Raw genomic sequence first — 15,073 nt, 5'->3', positions numbered from 1 at the left:
TCGCGAAGGATCATAAGCATTCTTCAATGAGATAGCAATATTCAAATTTCCCATAACGCAACGCACGTTAGAATTTCGAGATGACTCAGCAGTTATCAAGCTTACATTACTTTTATTCCGATGAGAAATTATTTGAAGGCCATTCTCGGTAAAAGAGAAGTTAAACTGATTCAATACATCCAAACCTAATACAATTTGATTACATAACGACTTAACAACATAAATTTTCGTACGCAGTAAAAAACTATCAATTGAAATATCAGAAATAAAAAAGCCGATAGGGTACGTTTGTTTTGATTCAATTCCGTTTAATGTGATATCGCTACAATTTAAATTAGGAGAACCAATCTGCTTGTGTAACTCTACGCTGCATATCGTTACATCTGAACCAGTGTCAACTAAACTATCAACTAAATGATTATTTATTCCTACAGTCTTCATAATTCTATGCTTGTCGGAAATTCGTTGTAATAAAGCTGCTTGTTGTGTTTCGGGGGTCTGCTCTGGACAGTTTGTTGAATAATGCCCGAACTTCTTACATTTTATACATTTTACACCCTTTGATTTGTTTACACAATGCTTAGAATAATGCCTAAATTTCTGGCAATTAAAACATTTAACCTTATTAACGTTAGATTGATTTCGGTTTGATGACGAAAGCTTACTTCTATCTTTAACTTGAGTGTCTACTTTCGGTTTCGGATTTTTAAACTTATCATTGTCCGATCTCATCTTATCATAAATTTTAAGCCTTTGTTTAAATTCAGATATTGTTTCGCAACCATACAGTATAGTTTTCCTAACCACAGAATCGGGAATACCATCAATAACATATTTAATTAATGAAGCATCTTCAATGTTACCTCGCGAACATATTTCTTTCATTTTCAAAAAATACTCATCTAAAGATTCATTAGGCATTAATTTACGTTTACATAACATTTCATGCAACTCAGCAGAATTAAAAGCTTTACCATATTCAGATTTCAAAAGCTTTTTTAACTTACACCAGTCATTAACTTTAGGTTCACTCTGAATAAATAGTTTCGCTTTACCTTTTAATGATCTTTTAGCAAAAACTAATTTATGCAAATCACTCAATTTTAAAGAATTTATAACATCTTCAAATTCATCAATCCATTTATCAACATTTTCATATGCATTACCAGAAAAAGGATTAAAAATACTTTCAATATCAGAAAAACTAAGATGAGGTTTAAAATGATCTTGAATTGGAAGCTGCATACTGTTATTTACTTGAGACTCGTTAAAACCAGGATTGTCTCTTTGATTATCATCAAGCATTACTTCAGAAAATTTATTAATAGTTTCATCTTCAATATCACTATTTTCTTCATGCAAAATATTTTCAAATAATACAGATAAATCACATAGGAAAGAGACAATTCGGGTTACGACTTCCGTTTTTGAACCTTCTGAATTTATGCACAGTACATTGCAAATTTTAATTAACTCATTCAAAGTAAAACTATTCTGCACTGCATCTATTTTCTTATTAAATTCTTCAGAATCTGGTTTAAATATAAAGCCAGAAAATTCACGTAATCTTTTCCGGTTATTTCGATCTCCATCAGTATTAAAAATAAGCTTATGCAAACTTTTGATTTCAGAACTTTTACGGTTCTTTAAAGCTGCTTCCAATTCTGGAATTTCTACTAACTTCATATTGGAAAGAAAGTTTTGTACTCACCCGACAGATGATCGTCGTCAATTGGGTAATCCACACTTTATACGAGTAATCCAATAAATCGAATAACTTGTGACAACAGTTCACTCAGTTCACAGTTCAAAGCACAGTTCTAGTACTCGCACGTTTTGGAATTCGAGGCCGCACGGTTGGTCGCCATATTTTTTTGTAGAATTTGACTTGATTCACAGCATGAGAGCACGAAGTAATATTTAAATGGTTTATTTAATATAAAGAAATGAAATTAATTAAGAAAAGTATATAAAGATGAAGTTAACGGTATGCAGGATTAACATAATGATGCACCAACAGTCCTTTTATAAACTCTTGAAGACGTGTGAGCCGTCTGCTCACGTCTGCCCTCCACTCTCGACCAGGTCTCAGTGCTGTCTGGGATGATTCTTACTGCGCTGGGTGATGCTATACTGATGACGTCATAATCCTGGTATTCTAATTCAGCATTGGACGTTGTGATTTCCTACATATATATCTGACACTTTTATGTGCTTAATTTTTATAGTCTTCTTGGAGGTAAAGTACGCACCTAAATCCTAAAAAAAATTATATTTATGAAAAGGCCATCAGAACGAAATTTAAGTTGTTGGCAGCAGGGAGATTTCAGCATCATATTAGCATACAACACTACCACGTTCTTCGTTCCAGAATAATTTTGCAAGAACTAGACGCTTCCTGAGTCATTGTTTTTTCTCTTTCTGAACATAATCGCTTCCAGAACTTACGCATTACTCTAAGCTAAAAGCCTTTTTTTTTTCGAAAGTCATTTATTTTTTCATGCTAAATCTAATGCTCAGTTATATTTTCTACAGTGAAAATAGCCTAGCGTAAATGCAGGAAACAGAAGAAATTTTGTTTAGTTTTGACTTCATATAGTTGGTAGATTAGCTTACATAAAAATAATGTACTTCTTGCTACTGTTTACCTGTTATAAATAATCCATAAAGAAATTTTACCTTGAAATATTATGTTCTCCTTTTTGTAAATTCTATTAACCAAGAGAGAAAAGAAATAAAATTAGGCAATAAAACAACTATTTGGTGTATATTTTAATTTTGTTTGGTGTGAATCTTGGTTAATATATACGTCAAACAGAAGGTTGTTTCTTTGTCTAATTTTATTTTATAATAATTATTTTGATTACAAACGACATTTTTATTGTAGCCGAAGATAGACAATGGTAAAAATTTGTGGAAGATCAATGCAGCGTTCTTAACAAGTAAATTTATCTCAGATAATTTATAGAATGTGCAAAACCCATATAAAAAGAAATCATGATCTTAACACAATAAGCAAGAGGAATCATCTGAAATTTGATATTTTCCGTAATTTTAGTATCAGTTGCACAATTTCTTCATAATGAGATTGTGCAACAGATACACCAGTTGAACTTTGGCAGCGGAATGCACGCCCGTTCTGAATATGTAACATCAAAGTTTACTAAAAGGAAAATTATATTCGATACTGAACGTAAAATGAATTATTTTTATGAAATTCATTTGAAAAAATATATTGTAATTACTATATCTTTCTGAGAAAATGTCTTTGAAATATACGTTTCAGAAATTCAAATAAGCAAACTCATTTATTAGCACATTTATTAACTTTTCAAAGCGTAAAAAGGGGATTTTCTGCAAACATGATGCAGATGTTTTATATTTTTAAAATCAGTTCCAAAAACAAATAGTGGCTTTTGGCGGAACTGCAAGGCAGACTGCATTTAGCTCTCTTTAAACAAGGTGCATATAATTAGCAACAGTAATAAACAAAACAAATGTAATTAAGCAGAGATTTATGGGGCTTGTTAAATGAAGAATTTAATTGCGTTTCAAATTCAGGTTTAATAAATAGCATATTTAGTTTCTCTATTTATCCTTGCTGAACATTTAGCATCAGTGAATATAATATATTTAATAATTTTAATTCGTTTATTCTCTGCCCGAAACTGAAAGAGAGCTTTACTGTTATAAACTTTATAAACACTTTCTGACACAAATGATAACAGGAAATTCAGAGGGTTTTTTTTTTTTTATTTTTTTGTTGAAATTCTTCCTGATTCATCACTATTTAAATACCTTTTCAAAACGGCGAGAAAAATGAAGCTTATGGTTTGTAATTAACACTTGAATGCAACGCAAAGTAAATCAGATTTAAAACAAATAAAGAATTAGGCTTCCTAATTACAAAAATTTTACCCTTAATGGCAAGGTCAGTTTATTTTATTTTTAAATCCAATATTCGCTTTTTGATGCTCGTTATATTTATGCATTATTAAAATCTCCACCTCATCAAAACTTGCTTCAAGATCACTACTAACTGCATTTTAGCGAATATTAATATTGTTTCTTACTCTTTGCAAAATACTTTTTACGCGAGTTATTGCATCCTTTCTCCAGAATTTAACAGCAAACTGTTATAGAATACATTTCTCAACTAATTTCCTTGTTAGAAAGGTAGGCTGATTTTCTAACTCCAAAAACTAGGTTTAACTCATAATATAAAAACAAAAACAATTTAAGTTTGAAATATTGTTTTATAGTTAAAAAGCAATCCACTGCGCTGGAACATTTATAATAATAATGCATCATGATTTCATGTTATGCTAAATGTTGTAAAGTATAAATGCTCTTTTTTGGGGTCTGAGACTTCGAAAAACTTTCTTCTCAACATCTTGTTTAAGTAAATTTAGTGTATATCTAAAATCTAAGCCAAGCTATATTTTGATTCTAGTCTTCAGATTTATAAAAGGCGTTTAAAAAAGTATTGCAACAATAAGAAAAAGGACCACCAAGGGAAAAAACGAAGTTCATTTGCTTACAGTTTAAATTTTATTCTAACATTAAATAAACTTCAAAATTTTACCAATATTAAGTGTGAATTTCACATACGAAGAACTTCTATCAGTGGGTGTAACGCGTAATTGCACAAAAAATAATTTTTCAGAATATTAAAACATCTTATGCAATTTAAACCTACAGCACAGAACTACCCTCAAATACATAAAACCGAAGTCTTGTAGTATATGTTTAAGTATTCTACCCTCATTGATTAAACGATTTTAATTTCAGGATTTTACTCTTGATTTCTACTTTCGTCAAGCTTGGACCGATGACCGGCTTTCGTTTACCCCGAGGACGGGATTCGAGAGCTTGACGGTAGGCGCCGAGGTCGCTGATCGAATTTGGGTCCCGGACACCTTTTTTGTAAACGAGAAGAGCGCCTATTTCCACAAAGCTACTACACAAAATACATTCCTCCGTATCTCCGCAGGTGGCGAGGTTTTTAGAAGTATAAGGTAAGCGAATTTGACTTCTTTTAACTAAAACTCATTAATATATCTTTTTAAGTGTATTAGTCAAAATGCAGAGAACATGACAACCCTTTTTAGAGAGATTTTTGTGTAACGACCTGTAAGTAGTCTTGTAGAGTCATTAGGTTAATTGGAAGCAGAAAAGATGAAAAATATGCAACCGCCTTCGCCGGGAATCGAACCACGAACCTCTGGAATACCGGTCCAGCGTGCTACCGTTACGCCACGAAGGCACGCTAGGGAAGTGGGAGAAATACCTTATATACTCCCATTTTTAAAGGGTGACTAAAGTTTTAGGGGACTTAGTCGCTAAATCCTGGGTGCGGAGAATCATCAGTCACAACCTTTTTAGTTCGGGGGCCACTTGTAGAGTCATTAGGTTTATTGGAAGCAGAAAAGATGAAAAATATGCAACCGCCTTTGCCGGGAATCGAACCACGGACGTCTGGAATACCGGCCCAGCGTGCTACCGTTACACCACGAAGGTACACTAGGGAAGTGGGAGAAATACCTTGTAGTCTAAATGCATTTCTTGAAGTAAACACTCTCATGTTCCTTACATTTAAAAGCACAACTACGAAAGTCGTTTTTTGAGAACATTAAAGGGGATAACTCAATAAAATGCATAAACTATGTCGCTTATAAATAATTCTAAGAATACACTGAGGGATATTCTCTTGCAAGTAAATTTTGTATAAAGCAATCAATGTTTTATAATATTGCGTTTACTAAAATACTTTGTTAAAAACGAATTTGTAAAACAATTTTGTAAAAACCGAATCAACGTCCCGAGTGAAAGTTAAAATTAGGGTTTTGGTGAGAAATTAAAATTTACATTCTGCCACTGTGCAATAACCAATTCCGTTTAACCAAAATACTCAGTTTTTACCTATCTAATAATTACCGTAAAAGATGATAATTACTGCTCTTACTTTCATTTTTTTCTGCTTAAAATATCAATGCGCGTGATGATAGACAGCTTCTCTAATCTTTCTTCAAAACCGTTTTTAGAAATGGCCAATAAAACGAGAGGAATTCTTTTTCAATAGTCTTAGTACAACCATAGAAATATAATCCTCAGTTGAGGAAACAGACAGTTTTGTCAGCGAATACTTTAAAAAGAACGGAAAAACATTTTCCTTCGAGCTCAACATAATATCGAATCGGATTCACCCACTGAGAAGCCTTTCCCCGAAAAGTAAAATGATTCTGCAAAATACTAAAAATAGTTCTAATACCAAGAATAGTTCTATCCTTCAAAGTAAATCCTTAAATACTTTGGAAGGATTTAAGTTTAGCTGTTGAAAAAAAAAACAGTTGGAAGGATGTTTCTTATCTTTTTAATGTTTGATAATCATAGCATTTCTATATTTAACGATTTAAGAGCTACAGATTAAAATAAACTGCAGACTTATAAGAACTATCAAATAACTTTTCTTAGAAATATACAAGCTCCATCAGTGTTTTATTCTTAAGTGTAATTTGAAATTAAAAGTGTAAACTTTCTCTCAAGCTCTCAAGCACACATGTAAGTGGATAATATATTTTACTTACCTCTACCGAAAATTTATTTGTTTGCTTAGGCTTAGAAGTTTCTTTTGAAATTAATTAAAACAAATGTTAGAAGTAACTGACGCTACAAACTTCGTTGACTAAAAATTACTAGTTCAAGGCTGAACAATTATATATTTGATCTTCCACTTTTAGTTTTAAATTTTAGATTAAATCCGTAAAGAGGCATCCATTGTGTACCTTCAACTAGGCAAAAAGTAGTCTTATTTTGAATAAAGTTCTATCGATTTTAATGACACTATGATCGTTTTCGTTTCTATCAGCCCTTTGCATACGAATAAAATGGTTGTCGCTAATCTCAACCCTGGAAACGTTTTTGGTTCTGAAGGAGAGATACCTGTATCTGAACGCCCTCAAAAAAGAAAATAGTCAAAATCGCAACCAACTTAATAGTTCCTTTTAGCCTATTTTAAATTTAAATTGTATTTTCTTTTCTTGTTTTCACTATCAAATATTCGTATTTGAGTTTTTCTTACTAAGATTTTGAAAATATTTTTGACATTATGAAACTTCGCACAACGATTGAATTGCGAATATCATTTAGATTAATTAATGCAGCAATGATTTCGTGGGTTTGGGCGGACTACGTCAGACAAGTGAGCATAAGTAACAACAACAACAATACAGCAAATAGACAAATTAAACAAACAGATTAAGTCTGAAACATTTCGCTCCGTTTTCATCTAAGTATTGAATAACAATTACAACAAACATAATGCTTTTACGATTTACGACAAAAACATATATGGACAGAAAGTTATTCAGATATATAGAAAAGAAAAACGCAAAGGAAAAAGGCATCTTAATAATTAAGTTTAATAAAGCTAGCCTAAGATAAAATAACGCAACTACGCCCCTTACATTTTCATAAACGATCTTATTATATATATGTATGTATGTATAAGTATGTACATATTGCTTCTCTGTAAAAATGTAAGAAGAAAAAGATCAGAATCTACATAAATTAAAGCATATCGTTTCATATTCGCTTATTAGCTATAAAGCTCATTTTATCAAAGAAATCTTTTTCTTTTATTTTCAGGAGAGCTTTTACACATTTGCGTATTTTCAGTTTAAAATGTTATATCTAACTTAAGAATTTTGTCTTAGTGGGAGTTTCAGTCCTTTCAAGAGGATTTTTTTAAAGAGATGCGATGTTGCTTTATCCAATTACTTTATGATTTCTTCGCTGCATTGTTAGATAGATAGCTAGAGGTAAAATAGATAAATAAAGAGAGAGATGTATATGTAGAGAGAAAGATTTGCATCATAAAAGCGTTTACCAGTTTTTTCTCTATGTATATTTAGCATATGCTTACATACCCTAGCGCAGTTGATATTATTTTCGGTTTCACTTTCTTTCGAAAACATTTAGCCTTTCGATTACCTTTATATAAATCATGGAAACTAAATGAAAAATTTCTTTCGTTCATCACTAAATCTTTTAGTAATAAAATGGAAAAATCTTAAAATATTCAACAATCAAGAAAACAAATTGTTGAATATTTTAACATATTTCCTTCTATTGCAAAAAAGCTTTGTTAATGTATATATTGGAGAAAAACGAATGATTTTACTTTCTTCCTTCAAATTGCGTTGAGGATAAGTTGCGGAGCTGTCGTATTGCATTTGTTGTTGTGTTGCTTATGCTCACTTGTCTGACGTAGTCCGCCCAAACCCACGAAATCATTGCTGCATTAATTAAATGATATTCGCAATTCAATCGTTGTGCGAAGTTTCATAATGTCAAAAACGTTTTCAAAATCTTAGTAAGAAAAACTCAAATACGAATATTTGATAGTGAAAACAAGAAAAGAAAATGCAATTTAAATTTAAAATAGGCAAAAAGGAACTATTAAGTTGGTTGCGATTTTGACTACTTTCTTTATTTGAGGGTTCAGATACAGGTATCTCTCCTTCAGAACCAAAAACGTTTCCAGGGTTGAGATTAGCGACAACCATTTTATTCGTATGCAAAGGGCTGATAAAAATGAAAACGATCATAGTGTAATTAAAATCGATAGAACTTTATTCAAAATCTCTGTTAGTTTAAGACTACTTTTTGCCTAGTTGAAGGTACACAGTGGCTGCCTCTTTACGGATTTAATCTAAAATTTAAAACTAAAAGTGGAAGATCAAATATATAATTATTCAGCCTTGAACTAGCAATTTTAGATCACAATAACTCTCAGGTACATGCAAAGTTAATTTCAATGTTTAATACATCTGAAGCTGAAACAATGGAACATCCAAATTATTCTAATGCATATTAGGTGATAAAAAATCATGAAGAAGCTTTAGGCGAAATACGTAACATAGAATCAATAACGACATATTTACAAGTAGCATATTTATTATGTTGACTATATTAACTTTGTATATTTCAAAATTATATTTAAATACTTGGAACTCTTTCTTGTGAAATGTGAAGCGCTAGAAATCAAACAAACGTAACTTAAAAAATGTGTAAAAGTTTATTTATAGAACTAGGCCAAGTCATAAAAAACTTAATGGCTGAGCTGATCCAGAGGATAGACACAAGCTCATTTTTCTTCAGTTAGAAGGAATTATTAACACAGCTGTGTTATTTCCTGGTATTCATCTTCTACTCGTGGATTTCAACAGAATTTAATTAAAGCAAACCACAGAATGGAAATTTTAGAGTTAACATTTACTACTCGATGTGTACTTTTACGAATATATAAAAATAAAGTGAAAATTTTGAATCAGTTGTTGCTTGAAAAAGCTAAGCTCCGTAAATCCAAAAACTCATTTCTCTCCACTATTAAAATCTTAGTCTTACCACGATTTAAATAGTAGTTTCGGGACTACGGCTTATGAATAGTTTTCCCTTTTTTAGTTTGCTGAAGACATGACAGGCTTCCTTTACTTCCTCGGATCTTTAATTCACATATTCGCATTATAATATATAAAGTTATTTTCTTATATAGTCATTAACTATAGACGCTTTTTTCTACCTGCTTTTTTTATAGTTATATAAAACCAACTAGCCATCAAGCTTATTATTCAGCGTTTTCAATGTATAATTTTGTTTAGAGAATAAAATATAAAATGCCCTTTGAAAAGAAAATAATTAATCATTCAAAAACGTCCTGCTTAAAAATATGTGCATCAAATGTTTTTATGTTTATAACACAGAGCAGTTATTTTTATGTTTATAACACAGAGCAGTATAATCTTTTAATCGCCATATAAATCCTTTCTTGTGTGGAAATTTAACAGGGAATTCTCAAGTGTTCATGGAAATAATGCAATACACTGCAAAGAGAGCAAAATCTTTAGCAAATCCCTTTTCTCTTATCCTAAATTACCTCACTAAGTTCAATAACTATTTCAGGTTTCCAAAAACTTCTTTTATTTCAGGAAGAAAAAACTTAATTTATTAATGTAATTATTGTGTACGAATTGCAAAATGAATAAATTTTCGGCTTTACCTTAGAAAAATGAGCAAGCACATTTTAAAAATGCTGCTGGGGATACTCAACGCTTAGAAAGAAAGCTGAAAATTGTAGACTATATCTGCAGTTTAAATTCTTCAATCTAAAGTTTATGACATCAAAAATATCTACGAAAACTAAACATTTCTACACTACATAAAAAGGTATAGAAAGGAAGTTACAAGTTCGCATTATGATCATTCTGCTTGAATCGTTTAGAGGAAATACAATTTCACAATTTATTTGCCATAACAATCTGTGGTTATCTTCATTGATATTGTTGGCTAAAAGGAAATTAAATTTTTTAGACTCTCACCTTTTAACAGTTTTATTTAATGCATAACAACAGCAACACAAGCACCTAATTTTATTTTTCTGTGGCAAATTGTCATGATCATGACCTGAAAAGATTCTACAAGCTTTTTCGAAGAATTCTTCGATCTGTTTAAAATACCTTCAAAATTAGATTTTTGAGGTTGATGAAAGACGGTTGAACGATTCCGCTGTGTGTATGAAATACTAAATGGATGAAATTGCCATCACTGCCTCCTCGCACTGAAAAGAAATGCAATTTTCTCTTGCTCTCCGACTGAGATAGATGAAGGTGGCGAAGAATTTCAGTCCCTTTTTCTGCGCTGTTAGCAGAAGTGTCTCATAACTCTCATCCCGAGTTACAAAACAGAAAGAAGTCGATAATCTTTTATCGTGCCTTGTGTTAAAACTTTGGGAACATTTAATGCGCGGGTTCAATTTATACGAAGTTTACTCTGGTTATTTAATCTTTGGTAAATCATTCAGTGATCAATAAAATCATTTTAATTGTTGATGTAGCTACTATTTCTATTCATGCTTTCTTTAGAACTGATTAATTCTTAAATAATAAGTTTAATAAAATAGATTAAAATGCAATATGTTTGCAATCCTTGGATTTTGTTGATGTAGCTACTGTTTCGGTTCAAGCTTTCTTTAGCACTGAGTAATTCTTAAATAATAGGAAGTTTAGTAATATACTTTAAGATGCTTTACGGTTACAATCCTCCCACTTTTCTAATTATTAGCGCCCCCCCCATAGCTGAGCAGGAAGCCTTCTAAGCACTAGTAGTTCGATCTTGATTGAACTTTGTACGAAAGGTCTGGCTGCACGGAATTTATCGAGGTCTTCCTCGAGTGCAACGTAAATACGAGAATATAAGTGAGTTTCCCTTATAAAGTCCTCCACGAAGGCTTAACTTTTCTGAAACAGATAACCCTTGCGTGCTTTCTCATAGTCCAGCCTCTAGTCTAAATATTAAACACAGTCTCCAAGTCACACACACAGTCTTAAAGTGAAGTGATAAAAATGTATTTCAGATAAAATATAATAAACATGAAATAAAGCAATTTGTTTTAATTTGTTTTAGGCAGCATGTATGATTTAAAAATAGGATTAAAATCAAGTAATGGAGTTTGCGTATTTTCATTCGGTTAGCTCTCAATTTTAGTATATTATTAAATATCTTGAATTTTATTCCGTTAGAGATACTTTAAAATTAAGATGCACTAAATTTTAAAATGCCGTTCTGTGAGTCGACATTTTCCAGTGAATAATAAATGTAAGAAAAAACTGAATTGTGTAACTTTTCACTCCTCGTCTTGCATTTCTGAAGAATTTCATATTTTGAAGGTCTTCTTTGGTCTAACAAAAACAAATTATGAAAAGGTTCTCAAAACTTGTTTGAAATATTAAAGTTCAGTAGAGATAAATTTTCTCAAATAAATATTTGCATGTTGTGTAAGAAAAATAATCTAAGATATACGTAATGTTCTTTGCCTCGTTGTAAAAACACCTAAATTATCAACTAAATGATATTTAAATACTCGTATATCTAAATAAAAATTTAAAACAAACAGCACAAATGAAATAAATTAAACGGTATCTTGATTTCGCAGTTTAGCAAAAAATGTAAAAGTAAAAAGTTCACATACATTGTGAAAAATTGCAGTTCCTTTTTCCCTACGTAGTGCTTTAAATAAAACCTTTTAATTACTAGAAAAATGTAGCGTTATTGCTTCGTTGAAAACCACCGAAGTTATTAACTAAAGGGTAACTTTAGTTAGAAATATATCTAACTAAAAATTTAAAACAAACAAGACAGTTGAAATAAATTAAACAGTATCTTGATTTCGCAGTTTAGCAAAAAAGTATTAAAGTTAAAAAGTTTACTTACATTGTGAAAACATGCAGTTCTTTTTTCCCTATTTAGTGCTTTAAATTAGGCCTTTTAATTACTATAAAAATGTAATATTTTTAAGTATTAAAACAAAATATAAACGCCAGGTTTTTGTGATAAAGATTATGTAAATATGTACGCATATTTCTTCCAGTACCAGTAACGTTCTGTAAGTTGTAGAAAAATAAATTTTCATTTCGTTCCTAAAATTTCCTAAAGTGGCGTCAGAAGCAAAAAAAAAGGCAGGAAATTAGCTTTTGAAAAAAAAATCTCTTTCAGGGTATCAGCTCTAAAACATAGTTATAATGCCATAGTAGGCAACATGCACAGTTATTTTCCCCTTATATTTGTTCCCATTCATGAAACTCTGATTGCATTTTCCCTTTCTTCTTTGACTAGCAAAAACTCTTAAAAAAAGCTTTCTTAGAGAATGTCAGCTTGAATTACTTTCTGTTAGTCTGTTTGCATTCTATTTCTGAAATTGAGTAAAATAATATCCATTTTAATTTAGGGATGATATTTTGTTATAAATTGGGAAATAGCAAATGCATTTTACTAATAAAGCTTGGTACTAGAAAAGTTTGTTGAAGTTATAGAACTTATTTTTCTTAAATTTATTTACCTTATTGTTATCAGACAAAACGTGTAGTACGAGCCAAAATTGTTCATATCGCGTCTGTGATAATGGAATAACATCTAGATGATATCCAGCAAAATAAAGCACACTTTTCTAAATTAAGAATGATTGTACCAAAGATAAAGTTTGGATCTGGCAAAAAATTAAAAAATAGCTAATTATATACACGTAAGTATGAATGTAGGCGCTTTTATCATCTGAATAGCAGGTATTTTATCATTTCAGATCAATCTTAGGAAAATGCATAGACGAAAAGGACTTAACATTTTGTTTAAAAATAAAAATACTCCATCGCACATATTTCAAAAGACAACATTTAAATTATTTAATAAGGAAAACATGAAACATTTTTAGAAGCGTAGCATTGCTACTATTTTTCGTGATTAACGCAAAGAACTAAATGAGTTAAGAATAGATGAATCTGGACAAATTAACACAACTGTTTCTCATAAAATGTTTATAGTTATTATCCAAAACCCAGAGATCGATTTTCAAGATTAAAAAAAGTTGTTTCATTTTTACTCTCATTAATTTTACACAACACATTAATATTTACCCAGTGAAAGATGTTACTCGTTATCCCAAGAAACAACCGAAAAATTAAAAATGCGGTGCACTGCATAACTTCCGTAGAAGAACTGCCTAACATTATTAATAATATCTCATTCTAGAATAGGCATTACAACTGAATATTCAGAAAATTTAGAATTTAAAGACCTTCAAATAATTTAACTTGACGGAATTTCATGATTGTCAAAAACAGTGGGCTGAGATTAATTTCATATCATTTTTTTCCCTAAGGCAGTTATGGTATTTTTAAGACCGCATTTAGAAGCATATAACACTGTATAATATGAAAGTTGTTCTCCTCTTTTGTAAAAGTATAAGCTTCAAGAATAAAACATAAATCTTGTTAAGTATTTGTATTGTACTGAAGGGTTTGTTTGAGGTGCTCTGAAATGTAGGTAAACAGCAGATATAAAGAATATTTAGAACAGCATAAAGAAAGCCATTAGTTTTTGGTTCTAGACAACATGGTGAAACATTAGCGGAAAAAATAGAGTTGCACTGTGGTATCATATGGTTTTGAAAGATGCAGAGATAGTCTCTTCCATCAATGATGATTCTTAAAGTCCTTTCCTTTCTGTAAGTCAGAAAGGTATTTAGAGAGGTCCTCGTATGCCCATCAAATGGGGGAAATGTTTCTATAAGCAGCTCAGTTGTCAAGTTTTCCGCATTCTAGCACTGTCTATTTATCCTCCAAAACTCTAAAAGCGATGAAAAGTATCGATTAGAAGATTGATCCGCGACGTGCTTCTCCTGCCACCTAGTGGCAGCCGGAGTTACTGTCACTTGGCGCTAGTTTGTAATAATTTATCGAACATCATTTCGTAATCTATTCATGTTCCGTTTCATGGACAGAAAATTATCAAGTGTTATAAATCAAGTGAAACGAGTGGAAACAATTTCGCGCTGTTCTCCGCAAGATGCACTTAAAATTCCTTATGTTTTCAGCCGATATATTTCGACTATTAAATACATAATTCGCTTTTCTAAGCAGTATAGAGCCCATAAATAAATAAACATAGTTAATTGAAGGCATTTTAATTATCACCAAATTCGTTTTTGAAAGTTTTATTAATTACTACTTTAATCTGTCTTTAGGTTTTTCCATTAAATAATTAAATTTAATTACTATTTTAATCTTTTATGCAAAATCTCGATGTACATATATTTCTGGGTGGAAAGGCTTATTAAGAGAAATCATGTGTCCTGATACAGCCTTATAACCTAAAAAATTATTAAACGAAAAGTCAATTCGTCCAGATATCTCTTTATTGCAAAATAATAAAATAATTCCAATAGGTATATTTTTGGAAATGATCATTTAAAAGTTAAATCTGAACTCCGTGAAACTCAAAACCAATCAAAAGCTCAGAAACTTCGAAATATGTTTATATGTATATATATGTTTATATGTATATGTGTTTGTGTGTGCGTATACATATATATGTTATATTTTGGCTGGCAGGAACCTGAAAGACAAAGTTTAATCATATAACTAGCCATAATTCAGCCATAACAACACCCAAACATAGTCCGGTCGTTGTTATACTAGCGGTTATGCACCATGCCAGAATGTTCTCGAAAGTATTGGTCTAG

At 31.0% G+C, this 15,073-nt stretch overlaps 1 protein-coding gene across 5 annotated transcripts in view; it reads left to right on the top strand.

Moving 5' to 3' along the window:
- Positions 1–15,073, top strand: part of LOC118188938 (gamma-aminobutyric acid receptor subunit beta-like) — a 439,491-nt gene that overhangs the window by 206,338 nt on the left and 218,080 nt on the right. For all 5 annotated transcript variants that reach the window (XM_035359492.2, XM_035359468.2, XM_035359488.2 and 2 more), the window contains one exon: positions 4,792–5,018. In XM_035359492.2, coding sequence (XP_035215383.1) covers positions 4,792–5,018 — 227 coding nt within the window. The remainder of the gene's footprint in view (positions 1–4,791; positions 5,019–15,073) is intronic.

The sequence above is a fragment of the Stegodyphus dumicola genome, chromosome X1, assembly GCF_044657685.1.
Source record: "Stegodyphus dumicola isolate Sdum_Otavi_A_Nest chromosome X1, ASM4465768v1".
Lineage (NCBI taxonomy): Eukaryota > Metazoa > Arthropoda > Arachnida > Araneae > Eresidae > Stegodyphus > Stegodyphus dumicola.
The sequence above is the reverse complement of the archived record's forward strand: the minus strand, read 5'-3'. Positions and strand labels throughout refer to the sequence as shown.